Source organism: Salvia hispanica, chromosome 2, assembly GCF_029641045.1.
Source record: "Salvia hispanica isolate PSC_SH4W2 chromosome 2, Shi_PSC_v1, whole genome shotgun sequence".
NCBI classification, from domain to species: Eukaryota; Viridiplantae; Streptophyta; class Magnoliopsida; order Lamiales; family Lamiaceae; genus Salvia; species Salvia hispanica.
In genome coordinates this window covers 32,205,002-32,227,859 of record NC_142693.1, presented here as the reverse complement: position 1 = coordinate 32,227,859, position 22,858 = coordinate 32,205,002, and the positions used below count along the sequence as shown (strand labels likewise).

Sequence of the window (22,858 nt, the reverse complement as noted above, 5' to 3'; positions counted from 1 at the left end):
GATTTGACTAGTTTGCCCTGCACAGACCATGGAAGAAGCATCTGGATTATTTGACCAAAATGGGCAAAAGTAGAAAAATATAAAGAAAAATGCAAAGGTCTAAACTGCCCTTCCCCCAAACCGAAACCTATTTCTTCCGTCCGTCAACAATTTTGCAGCTGTCTCCAAATTTCCGAACACCTCCTCAGCAATGTCTCGCCACAGCCCTCCGGCCGGCGCCCTTGCTTCCTTCACTCAAACTCTCGCCGCCGACGCCTCCATGAAACCGCCGCCGCAGAGACCGATTGTGTTGGCTGACCTCAACGTTGACCCGCCTGACTCCGAAAACTATGCTTTCGCTTCGCCTTCACTTCCTATTTCAAGGTCTCAATTTAGCGCCTCTGAAGTGTTTCAACGTTTCTTCGAATTTCAAATTCAGTTGTGTGTGTGTACGATTGAGCTGTGTTGCGCACGAATTATATTGAGATAGCTGTTTCAGGTTTGAATTGAGGTTATGTGTTTCGGAGTAGCGATCTCATTGTGTCGATATTTTTGTTATTTCGCCTTTTTAGTTTTGATGCATTGCTTACGTAAATTCGTGCAAGTGTCAGTTAATTGGGATAATGATTGGTAGAGTTAGTTACAGTGAGAAGATTGGGAATGGTGGCTTTGTGATGTCTCTTCGTCTTCAATTTTGGCTCCTGACGGATTATATTTTGACTCTTCGTGTTTAGTTTTTGTTTACGAGGTCTTATGTTATGGTATGACTGGAAATGTTGTATTGTATGTTGTATGCTATGTCATAACTTGAATACGGTTCATAACTTTGCTTTAATCTGATCCAGTGTGATCTGATTAGTGATGTGTGCCTTGGATTGTTCTGCTATTCCAAGAGATTCTAGAACCATTTACTGACATTATATGGAATAGTGATTGGTGAACAGTAAACTTGGGTTTGTCTTATGAAAAGTTCTTGTTGTCTCTGATTACCTGAAGTGTGTGCTTTAAGAATGTTTGTGTAGTATCCTTCATCAGCAAGAAAAAAAGAATACTCCGAATGCTCTTTGAAGTTGTGTGAGTGTTTACTATTATCTTGTGTCTTAAGGCTCTGTCAGTTGATACGACGAATGAAGTACAAAGAAGTAAGAATACAGTTTTATGATTTGAGGCTAAGCTGTCAACTCAATAAAAGAATACGTAGTACATCATAGCATCAACTTTTTGCAGTTTTTTGAATTCCTACTGACGGTTCTTTTGGTTTCTAGGATAGCTATTGATGAGACGGTTGTAGAAAAACCGGCCTTTATGGCCAAAGATGCTGATGCACTGGACATGGAGACTTCCTCGTCGAAGAAAGTCGGGAGGAGCCGCACGAAAAATATTAAGGTGGAGTTCCTTCCAGATTCCGTTGGAGCAGACACAGATGCTGACCAAAGTGGTCAAGGGGTCACTACCCGTGAGGAAAAAGTTAGCAGCCTTAAGACTGTAAGTTCTTTCCTCATTCTCATTCTCATCCTATTAATTGTCAACCATTGCATAAAAGACATAGATTGCAAGATACAAAAGCAGCTGGACTACATTGAGGAATACTCAAAACTGTTATGTTTCACATTTAAGATGACTCAGGTTTTTTTGATAAAATATACATGCAGCACCGTTAATGAGTTCACAATGTCCCTTCATCTCATCTTTAGAAAAGAGCATAAGACAAGAGACTTCGCGGATTGGTTTGGCTTTTCCCCTTAATGGAACTCTTTTAACGAAGTAGAAGGGCTCTTTCATGACTATGCCAGTTTCACTTAGATGCATCTTGATAAGCTTATAAGTTTTCAGGGTTTGGTACATGTTGCTCGAAAGATGACAAAGAATATGCATGCTCATTTCATACTTGGCTTGATGTATCAAAGGATGGGTCAACCTCAAAAGGTACTGATTTGGGACCATTGGTCATGTCCATTCGTCCAATTGATTGTATCTATTTTATATCCACTTCAATGACTATCACAGGCTATTTTGGCTTACGAAAAAGCCGTGGAGATATTACTTCGTTCTGAAGAAGAAATCGATAGACCAGACTTGCTTTCTGTGGTGCAGCTTCACCATGCTCAGGTGAATAAAGTTTCATTTGATGAATATACAATAAGCATCATGTAGAATTATTATTCCTGTCACAAAGTAACTTTGATTGACTTCACATTACATCTTGAGATTTTTTTGTGTTCAACACCTTCTTTGACTACTTTTCTCTTTGCTGATACTTGTTTATTTCCTTGTTGCATGCACAGTGTATACTTCTAGAAAGCCTGGAGAATTCTAGTTCAGATAAAGAACTTGAACCTCACGAACTTGATGAAATCTGTTCCAAACTGAGGGAGTCCATTGAATCAGATGTTAGGCAGGCATCTGTCTGGAACACGTTAGGTTTAATTCTTCTTAGAACTGGTCGCTTGCAGGTGCAATTTGTGATAAACTGTTTGTCAAATGGGATGTGTATTTGAACATAATGGCATTGTATATCTAACATGACTTGTGGTCTTCCTAGAGTGCTATATCTGTATTTTCTTCTTTGTTGGAGATTGTCCCTGACTACTTGGATGGGCTTGGAAACCTTGGAATTGCATATCTTCAAGGGTAAGAAGGAATATGTCGGGATATTCTGTTGTCTTTGGTGTATATTACAAATATGCAATATACCAATACTTGATGGTATATTAGTATAGTTGTTTTGCTACTTCTTCTGTCATCTCCAAAGTCAACAGGGGTCATATGTGTGCACATGAATTTTTCCAGTTTGCTGATACAATATTTGTTGCAATGTGTGCTGCAGTGGAGATTTGGAACTTTCAGAGAAGTATCTCCAGGATTTGATTTTAAAGGATCAAAATCATCCTGCAGCTTTGGTGAATTATGCTGCCCTCCTTCTAATCAAATATGGGTCAGTTATTGCAGGTATCACTTTAAATTTCAACTTAAATCAGCACTTTTATATCACAACCTTGACGTAAAAATGAAATATTAATTATTCCTTCTGCTATGTATAGGTGCTGGGGCTAATGCTGATGCTCAAACCTCTATGGATCATGTTTCAGCAGTCTGCATTGCTAAGGATTGTTTATTAGCAGGGGCACAATCGGACCCCAGAGCAGCTCATATTTGGACTAATCTGGCCAATGCGTATAATTTAATTGGAGATCATAGAACTTCTGGAAAATGCTTAGAAAAGGTACTTTTAGCTCATTGCAATTTTTGAACAGAATTTTAGAACTTCCATACTTTTACAGCGGCCTTCTGCAGAAAAAGGTACCATTGTTTTGTTTCTCATAGGTAGGAATATTCGATAATGGAGGATATAGTGTCTCCTTTTCTCCAGATGTTCCGTTTAGTGCATTATGGAGAATATTCAGTAAAGCTATTTGAACTTATTTTAACAATCCTACACATACTATGGCTGTTCCTTCTTACACTAGGCCGGAAAACTGGATCCAAATTGTTTGGCCACACGATATGCTGTTGGAGTTCACCGAATCAGAGATGCTGAAAGATCCCAAAATCCTAATGAACAGCTTACTTGGGCAGGAAATGAGATGGCTTCAGTAATAAGAGAAGGAGATCCGGTCCATATTGAACCTCCAATAGCATGGGCAGGTCTTGCTCTGGTCCACAAGGCTCAGCATGAGATTGCATCAGTGTTTGAAATTGATCCTAGGGAATTGTTGGAAGTTAAAGATCGTGCCATGAGCAGTCTAAAACAGGTTGTTATTTGCACCCTTACTCATTGGTGGTTTTAATGTCTCAAATCTCAATATGAATGTGATATTAGAACTTTAGAAGATTGAATTGGAATAGTTCACCTTATCTTTCCTCTTGTTGATTAATGAATGAAAGTGGTTTATGAAAATTAGGTATTTGCGTGGGCCACTAAAGAAGGAATACAATGCTAATATCTATTTTCATGTCCTGACATCAGGCTATAGGAGAAGACCCTGATGATGCTTTACAGTGGAACCAAATTGGGCTTCATTGTCTTTGTACACAGCAGCTTAAAATGTCTCAGACATACTTCAAGTCTGCAGTCACTCGTCTTAATGACTGTGTCTATACATGGTCAAATCTTGGTAATCATGCCTTCTGGCTTTTGCCTCCGCAGAATGCTGCTTGCAGTCGATTAATTCTTCCTTTCTTCATATCAGGCATCTCTCTTCAGCTTCTTGAGGAATCTACCCATGCTGAAGAAGTGTATAAGCACGCCCTATCATTAGCTACATCTCAACAAGCGCCTGCTATATTTTCCAACCTCGGGAACTTTTGTCGCCAGATGAGAAAATATGAAAGCGCAAAAGCAATGTTCAGCAAGGCTCTTGAACTGCGGCCTGGTTATGCTCCTGCCTATAATAATCTCGGTCTCGTGTTCATAGCTGAGGGTCAATTAGAAGAAGCTAAGTTCTGCTTCAACAAGGCTACTGAATCAGATCCATTTTTGGATGCTGCGAAATCTAACATGATTAAGGTGGCTACCTTGTATAGAAAGGATGTGAGCTAACATTCAGCCTGATATTTGATTAGGTAATGTACTATCAATCGATTTCCAGTTATCGTATATAAAGCTTGGCATCAATATACTGCAACGACACAACACTTGAATTATATAATAAATCTGCAAAATTATGTTCTTAACTCCTCTGGTTGCAGGTGATATGGAGTCGGAGATCCTCAGAGATGACCAGCAACTGGGGAAGTACAGACCCTTTTGTTTGTGCGCATCAACTATGTGCCTTTATCTCACCTTCATTGAGATCATTTATGCGACTGTATGCAAATCACTGTTCACGGCAGCTTTAAATGTGTTAACTACTGGCCGTTCTATCTTCTGCAATATTTGCCTCGCTTTCCGTCTGGATATGTTCCGGTCTGTGTTGTTGGTCTATTCAGATCGTCCAATTTGCTGTCCAACTTCAAGTTCATGCCCTAGCTTACTCTGCATTCACTGGCTTCTGGAATGATGAAATGGAAGTGTTGCTCAGGGAATTTCATTGACACGAAGAGATCAGACTACTGTCAGGGAAACACTGTTTCATTCAGCGACGGAGCCAGCTTAGGCCAAGCCGCCGCCGCTCCAGTGGGGTGCTGGACCACAATTGAGTGTGGGTGAGGTCGGGCAAAGAAGGAATGGAGCTTACGGAAAGTTTCAGTCATTATGGACTCTGATGAAGAAGAAAGAGAAGCAATAAATAACATCTTTAACATTTTTCACACTGTGAAAGTGATGTGTATTCTAGATAATCAAGGTAGAAACTCGACAAATTCGTGTTAATATTAATTCTTTATTTTCTATAAATATTCTTCTTTCTTTTTATTATTTTTTGTATAGATTTACTGTTTTAGACTTAAATAATTGTATTATTAAATCAACATATTTTCTTCTATATTATGATAGTTTGTACTTTGTACTCTTCTACGTCCGTTGTTAAAAGTCCTATTTCTTGGCGGCGAATTAGTGGAATTTTAGATCCTATTACTATTAATAGTAAAAATGAACCGGGACTCTGATGGATTAAAAAAAAATACATGACTCTAGACGGAGGGAGATAATTAGGTGTACAAATATTTCATTTAAATATATATTGATCTATTGATTATTTGATATTAACTTAATGGCGTAGTTAATTGACCGCTAACTTAATTATAAAATAAAGGTCATATGCCTAAAGATTCAATAGGTAATTAAGTAATTTTAGGTTTGTCTTACGCTTTTCAAAATTTATCAAATAAATTAGTATAAAGTTTCAAAAAATTATTAATTGTTCTTTTTGATGAATTTATATTTATATTTTAATTTTTTAATTTCTTAGACTGAAAAGTCGTTTAATTTTCCATATCATCGTATTAATATACTTTATATTATTATTCATAAACATTATTAGAATTTTATGTGTTCATCAAAGTTGGTGTGTTTGTAAGCTATTAACCCAATAAATAATTTATATATGTTGATTTTGTTGGAATAAAAGAAAGGTTTGATAAAAGTAAAGAAAATCTAGATATTTATGATAAATGTATCCAACTTTTTATAGAGAAAAATCTAGATATAAAATATAAGAATAAAAAAAAATCTATAATAGGAAAACAAGACCTATAAATATGTGTTGTAACCATTTTACTATATTGACAAGTTAAAATAAAGTGTTGTTGGAGAAAATTAGGGGTGTTTAACCGACTGGTTCCAGTTCTATCCGATTCGGTTTGATCGGGTATCCGGTTATAAATTTTCATGAATCCCATAATTGGAATCCGTTCCGGTTCGGAACCGGCCGATTTCGGTTACGAATTAGATCCGATTTATAGTTTTCATTTTAATTTTTTTAAATAATTCAACATCTAGAAATATACAATTAATATCTAAAATTCAAATAAACACAAAAAAAATACAAATCAACTAGATAACAATATTTATCATCCAATATTCCAATCCTTAAAAATAATAATTCAATTTAAACTTACAGTAAGATACTAAGATCCTATAAATATAATAATTATTATTTTTTAGGAAAAGTTAAGTACCATATTTATATTTGATATTCGAGGGTCTTATTCTAATGCTTATAGCATCCTAATCCAAAATCAAGACTAAATCTTCACCCTTGAATTTTAAAATGAGTGGATGAGATTAAAGTTCACAAATCTCAATAAATAGTAGACAAAATATCAACAAAAGGGTAATATCGTCATTATGTTATCATATGATAATTTTCGTGAGTGTTTTTTTATATCAACATTGTGTATTACAAATATCAACAATAAGACATTAGAATATCAATACAAGGACAAGAAAATATCAACACATTTTTATTGAGATTAGACATGCATAATATTGAGATTTTGCCTACAATATATTGAGATTTTTTGTTGCATTTGTTGATAAAAGCTGCTTATCAACATGTACGAAAATTGAAATATAATTTATCAAATTTCATCACTCGAACATCGTCGGAAGATATGCAATTGAGATCTCGTTGGAATCCTTATTAAATTATCTTTAATTTGATATATTTTTTGCGAAAAAATAATTTAAATTGAGAGAGTTACGTAAATTTAAAGATTTGAGATGATTTTGAGGAGAGAGAAAGTAGTTAGTTATAATTACTACGTATTAGATTTGACATTAATACTCTTTTAATTTAATTAATAATTATTTAAATTTAAAATATATTACACTTGACATTATATTAACCACAAGATCTTCTAATCTAATGGTTGAAAATTGGTCTCAATTTGTGATCGGTAATTAGTTAGCAATTGATTACATCCCTGATATTCGATTATTACTTATGAATATTATAAGGAAAAGGTTATGTATTATTAGGAAAAGTTATGTACTATATTTATATTTGATTTTCGTAATATTATTAGAATCTAATATTGATTTATTATTCGGTTCCGGGTAAGAACCGATCGGTTCTGGGTAGAACCGGAACCGGAACTTTTTAGAACATTAGAACCGGTACTGGTTTTTCGGTTCCCGGTTCCTTAATTATCCAGCCAATTTTGGTTCCGATTTCGGGTACCCGAGAATCGGAGAACCGATTAAGCTGGCCTAGAAAATATCAAATCTCTTAAATCCATTTCATATACTACTCAACTAGTCCGTCCTATCAAATACAGCAGTACTTTAGAAAAGTGAAATGTGTTTTGCTTATAATAATATAAAAAATTCAACATATTTCTAGTTTGTCATTGGTCATTTGGTACGTTGTTGCATTTTCAAAATTTTGGAGAAAAATGTCTATGCTCAATTTGAATAAGATACCATGTCTTGCTCAATTCCTACTACTATAATAATTGGTTTATATCGAACTATCATTCATCGCTCAATTTCTATGTTCTTCAACTTCTTTGATTCTGCCTGGTAGAATTATTAGCATATGTCTAATCTTTTAATTCTTGTGGGTAGAATTATTATTTCTAATTTCTGTGTTCAATGAATTTTTTGTTTAGCAATTGTGGAATTATTATCAAATTATGAATTCGATTTGTACCATATATTCCTTATGAACAAATAGTCTATAGGTTGTCTGTAATTTGTGGAAACTTCTTCACCGAAACAAAGAATCCCTCGTTTCATCCTGACGTTAACTTTGTCATGCTTTTGTAAAACTATTCTCAACTTTTGATAGTCCTATAACTTGTATTTTCATTTGATTGTTGAATGGATAAAATTTAAAGAAATAAATAACAAATATTGGCTATTATATTACTATGAATCTATGATTTTGTCTTGAATTTAGTAGAGGGGATTAATTTTGATTGCTGGAATATGAAGCTATTGTTTTATTTGAGGAAGTCAATGTTCTAATTCCTAAAGTTTATGGATCCAACATTTTGGTTAGATGACCCGATAAAGGGGACATTCAATTTCTTCATAACTGCAATTAGCCCTAAATAAACTAAATTTAATGCAACAAATATGCCTCTCCCAATTGCATACTATGGACACTATTTAAAAATAAATTACTATGCTCGTGTGATAATATATATGCAAATTGAATGTTTCATCCTCTAAATAGTCAATGTATTAATTTAAGGATAATTTCAATTTTATCCAAAACTTTGGTGAGAAATTTAAAATAGTAGTGTCTAGTATTATCTACTAATATTACTTGCAAACCATAATATTGAAACGTTTAAATTGATATAGTAATAAAGTGCATGAAAAAAATAAAATATTCACCCGAAACCACACCCACCAATAAAAGGAAAATAGAAGGAGTAGCAGGATTTAATTGAAGAAAATATGTATTGAAAGAGAATAAGAGATGGAGAGTTGTGTATACAGCTGGATGCAATAAAATCATGTTGGAATGCATGTGAAGACTTTCTTAATCTTGGAATAATTATTGTGTTTGCTCTATGATCTTATTATTTTTAGCCTTTTTATTAATGATTTGTTTAGTTTGCTTCCATGTGGAAACGACTAGAAATAATTCAAAATCATCAACCCATTGACCTACTTTTCTTATAATTTAGCTACTTTTGATTGGAAAATTATTAAATTAATTGTATTTATTTTTAATGCTCGAAAATTTTAAATCTATCCTTTTTAACGAAACTTAAATTATAAAAATTATCTAACATCTTAAAATATCTCAAAATCTAATCCATCTTAATAAATATAGAATGAGCTTATATTAACTTTATCTTCTAAATTAATCCCCAATAACAACCGGCACCATAATACAGTATTGTACTTATATGCTAAAGCTAGATTCATTTAATATATAGTAGTATAAAAATATTTCAATCGAGCTTCTTTGAAAGTCCAGAAGCTTGTAAATAATACTCCACCACCACTGCTATAATAATAATAATAATAATATTAATATTATTATTATTATTATTATTATTCCATCCGTCCACTATTAGGAGTCTCATTCCTTGGCAGCACGAGTTTTAAGAAATGTTAAAAAAAGTGGGTAGAAAAAAGTTAGTGGAATAGGAGTCCCGCATGTATATATTAGGTTTAAATGAAATGTGAGTGGAATGAGTTGAGTGAATATGAGACTCTATTACCATTTATAGTAAAAATGAACCGAGACTCTTATTTGTAGACGAACTAAAATGAAAAAACGGGACTCTTATTCACTGACATAGGGAGTAATACTTAATTGGGCCCATTTCACCACTTTCTTAATTGCCCCTTTCTTAGTGGTTTAAAATATTTAAAAAATTATGTAAATTTCAATCGAACTTTCTTGTGAAAGTCGAGATGCATGTAAAATATATATTGCTCTGTAATAATTATCACTCTTATTATGGGCATGATAAAGAATATGGATCCACTTTTTATGCTATTGGTGTTATAATAAAATTTGAGTGAAGTAAGTTAGTAGAATAGGAGACCTATTTATTATTTATGATAAAAATAAAGTGTGATAATTATTGTGGGAAGTAACAAAATAAAAAAGAGTGACAAATATTATGGGAGGAATGGACTAAATAAAATTAGTAGTACTACACAACTGTACAAGTCAAACTTATAATAATACTTGTGCTAGTGGAGTATTAAATAGTACTCCCTCTCTCCGTCCCTGAAAATTTGTCACTTGTTTTCTTTTTTGTCAATTCCTTAAAATTTGTCATTTTTCAATTTTTATTATTTTTTTAGTAGACCTCATATTCTATTAACTCATTCCCACTCACATTTTATTTTAAAATTAATATATAAAAGTAGGATTTACATACACTAACTTTTTCAACCAACTTTCTATTACATTTATTAAAACCTGTATTGAATCGAATGGTGCCAAATTTTAAAGGATGAAGGGAGTAAGGGTATCCACAATGGTGGCCTTCTTGGGCATGCCCAAGCCACCATTTCTTGGGCATGCCCAACAAACTTGGCCTTGCCCATGAAAACTTGGCCACCACAATGGTGGCCCTCTGGCCACCAATTAAAATTATTTTCTTATATTTTTTATTATATTTTAATTTAGCTAGAATAAAAATTATTGGACTATAATATTAAAAAAAATCTAAATTAGTTTTAAAAAATTTGACAATTACAAGTATATATATTTATTGAAAATTTGAATTTTAATTATTTCCGTAATTAGGATGTGAATTGAAATCACAATCCTTAATTAAAAAGTTGACCAATTTAATAGGGATTTAATTATTGAGATTGATTTTTTCCTAAATTAATGCAAATTTTTTTGAAAACTACTAGTATCATTTAATTTTCGTCTCATACAATCTCTCTCTCTCCACTTCATTTTCTCCAAAATCCTAAAATTAACACAAAAACTAAAAAAATAAAATAAAATTAAAATCGGTGGCCAAGGGCCGTGGCTCTCGGCCGTTGCAGTGGCAAGCCGAGTCGCGTGCCCAAAGGCCTCGGCCTGGCCGAGAGCTCGGCCCTCTCTCGTCCACCCCCCATGGCCCCGTCCACCTCTCGGCTCAGTATGGGGGCCACGGCCCTCCCACTGTGTACACTCTAGTAAACCACAATATCATTTTCTTCACGCAATTGCTTTAATTGGGCCCATTTCCTCCACTTTCTCCCTTTTCCCATCTTTAGATAATTATTTTTTAAAATAATTAATTTAAAAATACGTTACTGTTATCTGCTTGTTTTCCATTTCTATATAATCATCTCTCACACACACACACACACATACTCTCTCTCTCTCTTCTCTCTCTCTCACACACACTGAGAGATCACAGAGAGACACGCAAAACACACACAAAAAAAAACACATAATTTTCCATCAAAACGCGTATTTCAAATCGAAAATCCTGATTTCCCAATTGAGAGAGCTCCATGCACAATAACAAACCCTAACCAAAATCCCCAAATCACTCATGAAAACCGATCTCCAAAAACTCACCTTCATCATCCTCAAACCCTTCATCCTCTTCATCATCCTCTCCCTCTCCATCTTCGCCTTCCTCTCCATCCAAGCCACCACCCGCCGCCCCCCTCCCTCCCCCGACCTCCCCTCCGACCTCAAGATCCGCCCCGGCTACTCCTCCTACGACTCCTACCTCCAGCGCCAGCTCAACAAAACCCTCAACCCCAAGCTCCGCCACATCTGGACCACCCGCGATTGGGACCGCAAGGTCTCCAAATTCGCCCAATTCTTCTCCGATCTCCAGCGCCGCGACCTAATTTCAAACTCCTCCAGATCTCTCTGCATCGGCGCTCGCGTCGGCCAGGAGGTCGCCGCGCTGCAGCGGATCGGCGTTCAGAATTCGATCGGGATCGATCTCGTGCCCTATCCTCCCCTCGTGATTAAAGGCGATTTCCACCACCAGCCGTTCCGCGACGGCAGCTTCGATTTCGAATTCTCGAATGTTTTCGATCACGCGCTCTACCCCTGGCAATTCGTGGGCGAGGTCGAGCGCACGCTGAGGCGCGGCGGCGTGTGTGTGCTGCACGTGCTGCTCTCGCGGCGGGCGGATAAGTATTCGGCGAATGATCTGTTCAGCGTGAAGCCGCTGGAGGAGATGTTTAAGAAATCGGAGCTGATTGAGGTGAGAAGCATTGATGGATTTGGATTGGATACAGAGGTTGTGTTTAGGAAGATTAGGAATTGATTTCGATTGAATCTGTTTTTCATTTTTGATTATTCTTTTTTGTGATTACGAAGATTATGCTCTTCGATTCTTTCAAATTTTTACACACTGTTTAAAGATTATTGTATCAATCAATCAAAAGCTGGAATTCTAATGGTAAAAGAGGATTCTTCTTGTTCTTGCTCTGAAATTTTTTTAATTATTTTTTTTTTATGTCAAAAGATTCAGTTTTGATGAATGAAGCTTTAGGAATAGCTTAATGATTTAAACCAAAAATTAATACTCCATTGGAGTAATTATTTTGTATTTATGAAGTAGATGAAGTTAGATAGCAATCCAACTGTGGTGCATGAAAGAATGAAAATAATTTATGTAATCAATCAAAATAAGTGTAATTGTGATGATATATCAAGATGGGATGAATTTGGATTGGCGTGACAACTAATGTCACAAGGAATTTGGATTTATTCGAAAAGTCATGAGAAATCGATGTGTTTGGGAATTTTAAATTAGAGTTTTATGAAGAAGAGAATATCAAAATTAATTCCTCTATTGGACCCACTGTCACGGGAGAGATTGAATATATACTTGTATTTTTCGCTTTTGGAGAGAGAGAGAAAGGGACAATATTTCTACTATAAGAGAATAATGGAGTATAATATATAAGGCAAAATGAATTCGGCCCACATATTTAAATTTTCTGGTTTTTATATGTTTTGTCGTCACACTTTCTTGGAAAATGATTGTATTATTTGTTGTCTACATCTAAAAAATAAAAATACACGTACAACGGTTGGTTGCAAAAATGCTTTAATAATAGTCATTAATCATAAAACAATATCGTAGCAGCATATTACATTATCTTTCTCATAAATTGAAGGGCTTAATTAGACCATTTAAATTGAATGAAATAGTAGTAACTCACTTTTATAAACATTCCATAATCTACTTTAAATAATTTCACACATGTATATGTGTATATCTATTGAATAAAAGAGCTGGCAGTAACATGGTTCATTATCAATGCCAATCCATCCACTCTTTACGTCAACGGCAAACCTATCCAATTTAATGCCAGTTCGAAATTCGATGTCGGTATGCTTCCTTTGGCCTTCCACATTTAATTCTTCAAAATCTATTAAACCAACAATTTAATTAATTTTATATGCCTTTTTAAGTTTAGTCAAATTATCAAAATAAATCCTAAATTTTAGTCTACAAATGGGCACCTACCACATTAGGTAGAGGAATCAGTGTCGGGCCGGGCTGTCGGGCGCCGAAAATCCACATAGCCCATCATGTCCCAAAGCCCATCATGTGTCTTTATTGGGCTGGATAGGCCCACATGCCGAAGGAGACTTTGACATTTTTTTTTCTTTTTATCTTTTCCATTCCTTTTTTTATTGACACTTTTATTTCATAAATCTCTGGGATCATAAAAGTAATTATAAATTGCAACCAAATCTAAATAGCTGAAAACAGTCACAATCATGTAATGTTATAGTCTTGAACATGTAAATCTATATTAGATTATGCTATTTTTTTAATTCTATGTATTTTGTTTAAAATTTTAATAATTTATTTTTATATTGTGAAACATAATTTAAATAAATGTATTTAATTAGAGATGGATAACAAAATGTATAGACTATGAATAGGTAAAAGTCCGGTCTTGTTTGTGGTATGTAGTCACGTGGATTATGAGCGTTCGTGCTCTCGCCTTGAAATATGATGCGACACGTGAATAGTATAGGTCTGACCTGAATTTATCGTTAGAATAACTTAGTAATTTCCCTTCATCTAAAGATTTAGTTACAAGCCCCAAACATATAAATTAAACCCCATTGCTTTCCACCAAAACAATTATTACAACTCGGCCATGTTTATGTTCAAGAAATACAAACTCAAGCAATGAATGAAGAAGACTTTGAGTTTTCTTTAACTAACATATTGTTTCTCAAGGAGGCTTCCACAGAATGCCAAGTCAAACCGCTCCTCCGGCGGATCTCCGATGAAGTCGAAAACGGCATCCGCCTTCTCAAAATCCTCGTCACCCGTGTACCTAAAAAGCACACGGGTGTTATTATTGTTTATTTCAAAAACGCGTCAAAACAAGGCTACGTTATTTCAAAATACCGTGAAAAAGAGTCGAGCTTACCCGCTCTTAGTCACGATACACGTCATTCCTGCAGCTTTGGCAGCTGCAAGGCCAATCCCACTGTCTTCAATGACAACACAACTACAACAACCACACCACCATTTTCGTAAATTCGATCAAATCCAACAATTTCAAGGCTCATCTTAGATGATGATGCGACAGCGCGTTTTTAGAGCGAAGGAAGTTGTCCGTTTTACCTTGAAGGTTCGACGCCTAATGTCTCTGCAGCTAAGATATAGATTGCCTAAAAAAATGCCATGGGTTAAAAGCTACAACACACGAGCTCGTGGCAGTTAAGTTGCCTTATGATCGAGTGATGAAGGGATGAGACGAGAGGCTTACTGGATCCGGCTTCTTACGAGGAACCACGTCTCCAGCAAATATCTGAATCTGCTCTGCTCTCTCAGCTCCTAACAAGAATGAAACTACAGCAGACACCTAAAACTCACCACATATATATATGTTTGATCATTAGTCACACATCAAAATTTCCTAACAAAATTAGGCCAAATTCCAAAACAAAATTTCAAATATCACATTTTCTTGTCATCTCAATAAATGAAACAGAACCGAAGAACCTGATAGTGCATACCGCCTTCTCATTCGATGTGCTGCAAACAGCAACCTTCACTCCATTCCCGAGAGCCTGGTCTACTAACCTGTCGGTTCTTTGAGTTCAGTATACGAATCTTGAAAAAGACAGCAACTAAAATGCTCCAAACTCGAACTTTGCACTATCAAGACTTGCTAATAATAGAGGAACCTTACTTTGCAACACCAGGTCGAAGAGGGAGCAGTTTCTTCTCGATCAGTGCCATAAATAGCTCAGTTTTTCGCTTGTGAAGAGATGCGATGAAGTCCTTCCTGTCCTGTTCAGTCGTTGGTGCCTTGTCTGGCCACCCGACCTTATTGAAGTAGGCCGTCATCCTGGATTCCAAGAACCACAAAAACAAGCCATTCATACCAATGGTTGATGATCACAGTCTTGAAAAATAACATTATTAGTGAATGTACCTCTCTTTTCCTCCCCCGATTTTCAGCAACTCGCCGTACAGATCCACGTCCCATGTTACTCCCAACTCTTTCTGCACAATCAAGAATCTCTTAATTCCACACCCTAATTTTATGGAAAGTTCCCAAATGAATAAATAGGAGTAGTAGATAAATAGCAAGAAAACAATGATCTTTCATCACTGATATCAATTCATGAAACAACACAACCATTTTTATCACTGTCTCCCTGATATGGGGAAGCCCCATTTAGTCATATAAGCAAATTGACATGATTCTCAATCCATTGAACTTAGAGAAACCCAATTCACCTCCTCTCTTCACAAATAATGAAAGATCCCACTCACACACACACACACAATAATTGAATTTTAAACATCAACAATGAAGTATCCAAATGAAATGGAGACAAATACAGGCTAACTAGCAAGAAATCAGTTGATCTTCCACGACACTGATATCGATCCTATGAAACAACACTACAATTTTAACATTGTTTTCCTAAAACTGGGAAGCCCTAATTAGTCATCACTACAACAAAACTAAACTTCTTTTCAAAAATAATGCAAGTATAATGGAGAAAGTGATATAGCAGCAAATACTTCAGCAAAAGTGTCGTTGAAAGAAACGCGATGGCCATCTTTCTCGGTGTCAACCAAGACACCATCACAATCGAACAAGAGGGCTTTTGGAAGAACAGACGGTGCAGCAGATGCCATGCATTTCACCACTCCCAATCTCTCGCAGCTTCTTTTCTTGATCGATATGCCAAATTTCGAAGCTCCCATTACAGAACATGATGCTGATGATGGTAAAAATGCAGTCTTTTTTGCAAAGATGAGATTTTTCGACGAAGATGATGATGAGACTGAAGTTGTGAGTGGAGGAGAACAGATGGCGTTAGCTGCCATTTCAATTGCAACTTCTCCCTTCCCTTTTCCTTGTCTTTGTTTGTTTCCTTTGTTGGTTGAGATTTAACGGCCATTTCTTTTGTTTTCATGTTTCAAAGTGTTATCCAATTCCAACCATGTTTGAGGCCTTGAGCTGATCACTGATGATAAAAGTTGGAGGGTATAATAGAGATTTTATCTGCTGCATGGATTACAATTTTGTGGGTCTAAGAAAAATCTCTACTTGTCAAGTCTTTCATACTAATCACCAAAACAGAACTAAACAAGATCACTAAAACATTAAAGCTTTTCTTGGCAGTAAACACTAAAACCAGAACTCATTTTAATCTCTCTCTACCTTGTAATGACAGCCTTGCTCAAGAATCTATGCAGTGTGCTCAAGAATCATCTTTTCAAGTGAGCTCCTCCTCATCTGGAGTTCTTCATCCACCACTCTTCCATCTTTCCATAGGTAGAAACTCGGGATGCTTTGGATTTGCCACTCTGCTGCTGCATCGAGCGCCTCATCAATGTCGAGTTTCAGGAACACCACCTTGGGGTATGTTGAGGCTAGGTTTGTGAATATCGGACCAATGTGAACGCAGGGGCCGCACCATGTTGCAGTGAAGTAGACTATTGCAAGGCGAGACGTCTTTGCAGCAGCATCCAGCTTGATCTTCAGGTCCTTAGCAGAGGCGACACGAATCACTTGCCCTGTAACACAAAATTATCAAATAACTAGAACTTTTTTTGCAATTTTCCTCTTGAGAAAGTACTGAACTGTAACACGAAAACCAGTAATCGTACCATCCTTAAGCAGCGAAGCAAATTCATTTTCAGCTTCCTACACCAAAACAGATCAATCTCATGATGCCAAATATGCTGCATTTAATCAACATATATATCAGTATATATACCTTCAACTTTCTTAGCCTTTGAAGCTCAGCCTTTATCTGCTCCCTTGCTTTATGAAGCTTTTCGTATTTTTGGCCGTGTTCTGCAATCTTCTTGCGATTGGATTCCACCTGAAAATGTTATAAGCAGCAATTTTCACCTTCATAATCCTTGAGATTATGGAAAAACTTTGCCATATTATGAAAATCACCTTCTTAAGCATCACAGTAGCCTCTCCATCGAAATCGAACTTTGATGCCATATGCAATCTCTTGTAGCATCTTCCCACAAGCCCAACATCCCTTTCGCCATACCTCGAGCTTTATATCCTTTACCTAATTCATCGTTGATCTGCCATAACATCGAATACATTAAAACAGATTATCCTTAAGAAACAATCCTAAATGTTCTATCCAATTCCTCATAACAGATATACCTTCACCGCAGCATCAGCATCACAGATTGCAGTAACGAACATACTAGCTGAAAAAAGAAACTTCTCAGATGATTCAACTTCACCCATGTTTGGACGAAAATGAGCTGTATATTGAAGGCACAACTGAGAAACTCTAGCCATCTGTTTTTAAATCAAAGCATCAGAATGATGAAAATGTATGAGACTCGACAGACAAACAAGTTATTTACCTTCTTTACTGCCTCGGACAGGTAGTCTGCTGCTTTAAATCTACCATCCACAGCCTTGTGTACCTTGTCTGAATCTAGCTGTGGTAATGCCTGGTGCAATATTGATGAATCCGTGCAGTGGAAGAGCCGCCTGATCGAAACATCGTCTGTCAACTGAGTTGGATTGCAACTAGAGGCTGCAAAAGCATTACATACAATACACACACTAAAAATGAATTCAAAATCATTCTCTTTCAGTTGAAACTGTTATCAATCATAAATGAGCGGTGTTGCTGAGGAAACATAGCTCAATTTTGATAATCATTGCAAACTAAGTAGTAGGAGTACTATTTTTGCGACGCCAATTTGCTTAATCGTGCTGTCAACGTTATCACTCTCCCAAAAATAAAACAAATGAAGCAATCGGCACATATCTTATCTTGTCTTCCTGCTTCAGCAATTAGCTGATTTACTATAGTAACAAAAGGACTTTTATCATTTTCCAGCAACTGAAAGTTGGATATGCAACACAAAATTCAAATAGTGAAGATCATAAATGAAGAGATATCATATTCTGAGGCATATATATACTACAGTAATAAGTCCATTTTCAGCAATCATTTACCAAATATACCTTTCCCAATCACACATTCAATTCACCACTTAAATCGTCTGAAATAGTTTCATAGTTTAAGTAACATTGTCATTTCTCTACGAAGAAAGGAAACAAAATCCAATGAAATGAATTGGAGCAAGCATGAAGAAATTTCCCTCATATACAATCTCAGTTGATTTCAGCTCCGTGAGTGTTGTGATTTGGTTTCACGAAGGCAAAGCTTGAGATCTTGTTCAACTTCAACCATCTTTGGACGATAATCTTCTTCATCTTGAAGGCATGATTTAGCAACTTTAGCCATCTGCTTTTAAAAGAAATCATTATAATCATGAAATCAAATGCAAGAAACTTATCAGATAAACAAGACATTTACCTTCTTAACTGCCTCGAGTGGGTAGTCTCCTTTTAATCTACCATCCACAATCTCGTGTACATATTCTAAATCCTGCCATCTCATTACCTGGTGCATATTATTTTTAAAACATCACAAGTAATATACACGAAACTAAGACACATAATGAAAGAAGTTGTACTGCATACCCTTGACGCAGACCTCCACTCTTCTTGTACCTTGTTATAAACTGTTTGATTACCTGTCAAGAGCTCGAAGAGAATATTACCAAAGTTGTAAACATCATTTTTCTGAGTGTGATTATGCAATAGATTAGGATGACACTCATCCACTTTCAAAACTGCCTCACACTCGGGGCATTGATTCCATAGAAAAGGATCGATTATCTTAGCAGTTCCATCATCACAAAGTAAAACATTCCTGGATCTTATGTTATCATGCATTAATCCCGTGCCATGAATGTAGCATAATCCCCTTGCGACATCAAGAGCGATTTGGGTTCTTTGGGACCATGATAGTACCGGATATGAGTTTGAGCTTGAGCTTGAGCCAATGCCCTGCTGGTCATGAAGAATGTCGTGTAGGGAGCCTCGTGGAGCAAAATCATATGCCAAGACCTGCTGATGGCCATCCAAATAGCAAACAACTAGTTCGACCATGTTCTCATGCTTCAACCTAGAGAATGGTCTTGAAACCTACAAAATCATGTGTTACAGCAATATTAGTCATTCCCTAATACTAAGCATTATCATCCAGACAAGGAAATATGTAATATAGCTATTCAAAACCTTAGCTACAAATTCATGCTTTGGCATGTAGTTGAGCCTTTCAATTGATGCATACCCTCCATATATCAAGACTCTTCTGAATCCATTAGACATAGGGCTTAAAAAATAATCAAAACAGCTCCGGGATTCACTGAACTTTGTTTCACCAAATAGAATGAAAGGAACATCTCCTTTCATGGCAGTGGCAGGGATGGCCTTTGGCAGCTTATCATCTTCAACCTCAGTTCGATCCTTTTCTGTTGAACCTGTGTCACCATGATTAACAAACACAAAGAATATCAGCTCATTCATCACAACTTCAGCATCCAATATTTGTGAACTATGTACACATACAAAGAATTCACATTTACCAGATGGCATATCTCTATTCCAAAATGGCCAAATTCGTAATCTTTGTGTTGTCGCCCCTTTCCTCTCCTGTTGTTCTAGGGCTAACTCAAGCTGCGCCACAACTCGAGTCATTGTGAGTCGTTTCTTCGGATCAAGATGCAAACATCTTTTTACAACCCCAACAAATGTCTTAAGGCAATCTTCCGAGATTTCTCCCTTCAAATTCGAAGCTACAATCTGATCAGCTTTTCCATTTCGAATATTTTCTTGAGCCCATATGCTCATACACACCTCATCCTCTGCAAGCCTTCCTTCAACAGCTGGTCTCCCACTCAATACCTCCAATAATATTATCCCAAATGCATAAGTGTCACATCCCTTTGTAAGTACACCCGTGGTAAAATAACTTGGATCAAAATACCCAAATGTACCCTTAACACCTGTCAAGACATGGCTGTGTAAGATATCATGCCCTAAATGTTTGGCCAACCCAAAATCCGAAACCTTAGCAGTGAAATTTTCATCTAAAAGGATGTTAGTAGGCTTGACATCACGATGTATTATGGAACAACCCGAGTGAAGATAGTCCAGACCTCGCCCAGCTCCAATGCATATCTTAAGCCATTCATTCCACGAGAGTGTCGACTTATTGTAGAGGTGATCAGCTAGCGTTCCATTAGACATGTAGTCATAAACAAGAATCATCTCTCCCTGTTCATCACAGTAACCGATTAGAGAGACTAGATTACGATGTCGGAACTTACTTAGTGTTTCAATCTCCGACGCAAACTCCGCCTGCCCTTGGCTGGGATCTGATGCTAGCCGACGCTTTATGGCCACAGCAATAGACTCATTATCAAGGAAGCCTTTGTATACTTTACCAAATCCACCCTTTCCAATCACATGCTCGTCGTTGAAATCTCCAGTGGCTAAGTAGAGTTCAGCAAGTGAAAATCGACGGCAGAGATTCTCAGACGTTGATGAATTCATCTTTTCAGCTCATGTTTTGCTTTACCGATAGAAAGTAGATGAAGGAAACGTAACAATAACCATGGAAGGTTGACTTGGTAGTCGAACATTTTCAACATAAAATTCAAAATTCAAAATCGACGGCACATGTTATGTATACTAGTATACCCCCGTGCTATGTACGGGCCATATATTTTTCACGTACTGATTAACCATTCACAATAAAATTATTGGAAACGTTTTTCTTGTTGGATTGTCCCATTAAAAATGAAAGGTTTCTAAAATGGGATGGTGAGAGTATCTAACATTTTACTCTCATACTTAACTCTCTCTGCATCAATTCACAAAACATCATTGCATAAAAACATGTGCCGATTTTCAAATATTGCATATTTAATAGGACGGAAGGAGTACGAAAAAACATTTTATTAGATAAACTAAAATCAAATTTTAATTATTTAAATACTTATGTACATTTGAAATAAAAAAAAATGAAAAAACAAATGCCGATTTGAACAAAACACGGGGTATATAATACAAACAGATGAATAACACTACAACCAAATACCAATACTAAACCACCGCCAAATTGATAGTTATTAAGATGAGTAATAATTTGATTGTAAAAAAAATATTGATAGATGTGAAAAATTAAAATGCATATAAACTATAAGCATCTATAACTATTTTTTCGTTAATAATTGTGAGTTTTAAATGCTTTAACCCCTAAAAGTATAATGTATTTCATTTTTAGTTCATTCCTTTAAATTATAAACTTTAATTTAGGAATTTTTTTTAGTGAAACTCATTCATTCATTAATAATACTCTAATCATTTTTTTATTTCATTAAAACTCATGATTTTTTAAAAGTTCATATTTTTCAGGAACAGATGAAGTACTATAATAAACAATTTCAAACAATATACTCATAATGTGATCTACATTTACAGGTGGGGATAAATACTGAAATAATAGACTTATTTTACCGAAAATATCAAAATATCAAACTTTTAGTGTACTATGATTTCATTATAGTATGATATATTCAGTGAGATAACATACATGAATTATTATACATCAATAGAATCATGAATTTTTTTCTAAAAAAAAAAGAGAAATTCATGATTTGTCAGCATTAGGTTGCATCGCCCTACGTCTTATATTATTAATATTTTTAAAATATCTATGTATTATTAATGTTATATGCAAAAAATAACACTCACTTCGTCCCTAAAAAGTATGCACTATTTTCTTTTTAGTTCGTCTCTGAAAAATTGAACATTCCAATTTTAGAAACTCTATTCTCTCTAATGAAGTAAGATCCATTTTCCACTAACAACACTTAAAAATTTTCTTTATCTATCTTTTTTTATATTACTAATTATGTATTAAAACTCGTGCAGAACATATTATATTCTTTAGAGACGGAGGGTGCAAGTAAATAAAATCCCCATTCTCGCCATCCCCGTTACAAATAGCATGTCAATTTGTAGCATGGAGAAAAAAGTATGGTCTTCTTCTTCTCCGTCTCCATTTTGTTCTTTTTGTTCTTCTAATAACATTTTGGCTTTTTCTGGAATGCAAGCACCATATTTGTGTAGTCTGCCATGAGAAATCGATTCTTCGATTCCTACATTAACTGATTTATTTTTAATTTCAGGATTTATAAAAATTAGCAGATTTTTTGGATGGATTATAACCTTAACCAGTTGAATAAGCATATGCCTATTCAAAAGACACCAATATGAAATTATTCAAAAAATATTTTAATACTCCAAGTTTTATGAGAATTGTTTATTTTGAGAAACTATCGCATATCATATGGAATTATGGACAGATCTTAAAGTATAAATACTTGTTAAAGTAGTCCATGATAATTGAATGGGCCTAAATCATGTTGGCTTAATTCCAAAATCACGGTCCATTAGGCATAAGAAAACAAAGCATTCGGACCACTCATTCTAAGAGCATTCCCAATGGAGGTGGCGAATTCTCGGCGATAAATCGCCGGTTATCGCCGAATTATCGCCGGCCATTGTGGCGAAGTCGGCGATAATTCGGCGATAATGTTGCCGTTGCTTCGCCGAGTGGCGTTCTAACGCCGGATTATCGCCGAGCGATCGCCGGCCACTGTGGCGACGCTCGGCGATAATCGGCGATAATTAAAATTTTTTTTT

The 22,858-nt window shown here is 35.7% G+C and overlaps 4 protein-coding genes and 1 pseudogene across 10 annotated transcripts; 2 read left to right on the top strand and 3 right to left on the bottom strand.

Annotated features, from left to right (window-relative positions):
* The first annotated feature begins 110 nt into the window (after positions 1-110).
* Positions 111-5,428, top strand: LOC125201530 (tetratricopeptide repeat (TPR)-containing protein). 2 transcript variants are annotated; one of them, XM_048099683.2, is made up of 12 exons: positions 111-363; positions 1,245-1,464; positions 1,813-1,905; positions 1,987-2,088; positions 2,265-2,432; positions 2,522-2,610; positions 2,807-2,928; positions 3,021-3,202; positions 3,447-3,731; positions 3,947-4,094; positions 4,170-4,542; positions 4,669-5,428. In XM_048099683.2, exons 1-11 carry the CDS (start codon positions 191-193, stop codon positions 4,517-4,519), a joined length of 1,932 nt encoding a protein of 643 aa, XP_047955640.2. In that variant the 5' UTR covers positions 111-190; the 3' UTR covers positions 4,520-4,542; positions 4,669-5,428. The 2 variants fall into 2 exon arrangements, with proteins under 2 accessions (XP_047955640.2, XP_088921956.1); XM_089065830.1 differs by lacking the exon at positions 111-363 and having other exon boundaries at positions 1,335-1,464; positions 1,632-1,905.
* Positions 5,429-11,153: 5,725 nt separating this feature from the next.
* On the top strand, positions 11,154-12,222 carry LOC125206232 (uncharacterized). Its single transcript, XM_048105518.2, has one exon. The coding sequence runs from the start codon at positions 11,335-11,337 to the stop codon at positions 12,067-12,069; it is 735 nt and encodes a 244-aa protein (XP_047961475.2). The 5' UTR covers positions 11,154-11,334; the 3' UTR covers positions 12,070-12,222.
* Positions 12,223-13,876: 1,654 nt separating this feature from the next.
* Positions 13,877-16,181, bottom strand: LOC125202559 (Haloacid dehalogenase-like hydrolase (HAD) superfamily protein). The gene is made up of 8 exons (XM_048101016.2): positions 15,820-16,181; positions 15,221-15,291; positions 14,975-15,133; positions 14,799-14,865; positions 14,549-14,644; positions 14,404-14,450; positions 14,207-14,287; positions 13,877-14,110 (listed from the first exon to the last, which is right to left on the bottom strand). Exons 1-8 carry the CDS (start codon positions 16,126-16,128, stop codon positions 13,987-13,989), a joined length of 954 nt encoding a protein of 317 aa, XP_047956973.2. The 5' UTR covers positions 16,129-16,181; the 3' UTR covers positions 13,877-13,986.
* Positions 16,182-16,272: 91 nt separating this feature from the next.
* On the bottom strand, positions 16,273-18,013 carry LOC148932197 (TPR repeat-containing thioredoxin TDX-like; annotated as a pseudogene). Its single transcript, XR_016135393.1, has 6 exons — positions 17,647-18,013; positions 17,438-17,541; positions 17,213-17,352; positions 17,025-17,132; positions 16,915-16,951; positions 16,273-16,821 (listed from the first exon to the last, which is right to left on the bottom strand). The product of XR_016135393.1 is annotated as a TPR repeat-containing thioredoxin TDX-like (transcript).
* Positions 18,014-18,245: 232 nt separating this feature from the next.
* LOC125198276 (putative receptor-like protein kinase At5g38990) lies at positions 18,246-20,798 on the bottom strand. Of its 5 annotated transcripts, XM_089064482.1 has the most exons (7): positions 20,476-20,797; positions 20,305-20,376; positions 19,732-20,151; positions 19,382-19,626; positions 18,782-19,288; positions 18,615-18,701; positions 18,246-18,542 (listed from the first exon to the last, which is right to left on the bottom strand). In XM_089064482.1, the coding sequence occupies exons 1-7, from the start codon at positions 20,699-20,701 to the stop codon at positions 18,420-18,422; spliced, it is 1,680 nt and encodes a 559-aa protein (XP_088920608.1). In that variant the 5' UTR covers positions 20,702-20,797; the 3' UTR covers positions 18,246-18,419. The 5 variants fall into 5 exon arrangements, with proteins under 5 accessions (XP_088920608.1, XP_088920606.1, XP_088920607.1 ...); XM_089064480.1 differs by having other exon boundaries at positions 19,732-20,376; positions 20,476-20,798; XM_089064481.1 differs by having other exon boundaries at positions 20,305-20,797.
* Between the last annotated feature and the right edge of the window lie 2,060 nt (positions 20,799-22,858).

Bases quoted from the DNA above. Each gene is read 5' to 3' on its own strand.
- LOC125201530 (XM_048099683.2), top strand. From the start codon at position 191: ATGTCTCGCCACAGCCCTCCGGCCGGCGCCCTTGCTTCCTTCACTCAA. The intron at 1,906-1,986 runs GTACTGATTTGG...TGACTATCACAG, and splicing joins GGATGGGTCAACCTCAAAAG to GCTATTTTGGCTTACGAAAA. The intron at 3,203-3,446 runs GTACTTTTAGCT...TTCTTACACTAG, and splicing joins CTGGAAAATGCTTAGAAAAG to GCCGGAAAACTGGATCCAAA.
- LOC125206232 (XM_048105518.2), top strand. From the start codon at position 11,335: ATGAAAACCGATCTCCAAAAACTCACCTTCATCATCCTCAAACCCTTC.
- LOC125202559 (XM_048101016.2), bottom strand. From the start codon at position 16,128: ATGGCAGCTAACGCCATCTGTTCTCCTCCACTCACAACTTCAGTCTCA. The intron at 15,292-15,819 runs GTATTTGCTGCT...TTGATTGTGCAG, and splicing joins TCAACGACACTTTTGCTGAA to AAAGAGTTGGGAGTAACATG. The intron at 14,645-14,798 runs GTATGCACTATC...GGTGAGTTTTAG, and splicing joins GCACATCGAATGAGAAGGCG to GTGTCTGCTGTAGTTTCATT.
- LOC125198276 (XM_089064479.1), bottom strand. From the start codon at position 20,701: ATGAATTCATCAACGTCTGAGAATCTCTGCCGTCGATTTTCACTTGCT. The intron at 19,627-19,731 runs GTAAATGTGAAT...ATGGTGACACAG, and splicing joins GAATAGAGATATGCCATCTG to GTTCAACAGAAAAGGATCGA. The intron at 18,543-18,614 runs GTAAATGTCTTG...TTTTAAAAGCAG, and splicing joins CACTCGAGGCAGTTAAGAAG to ATGGCTAAAGTTGCTAAATC.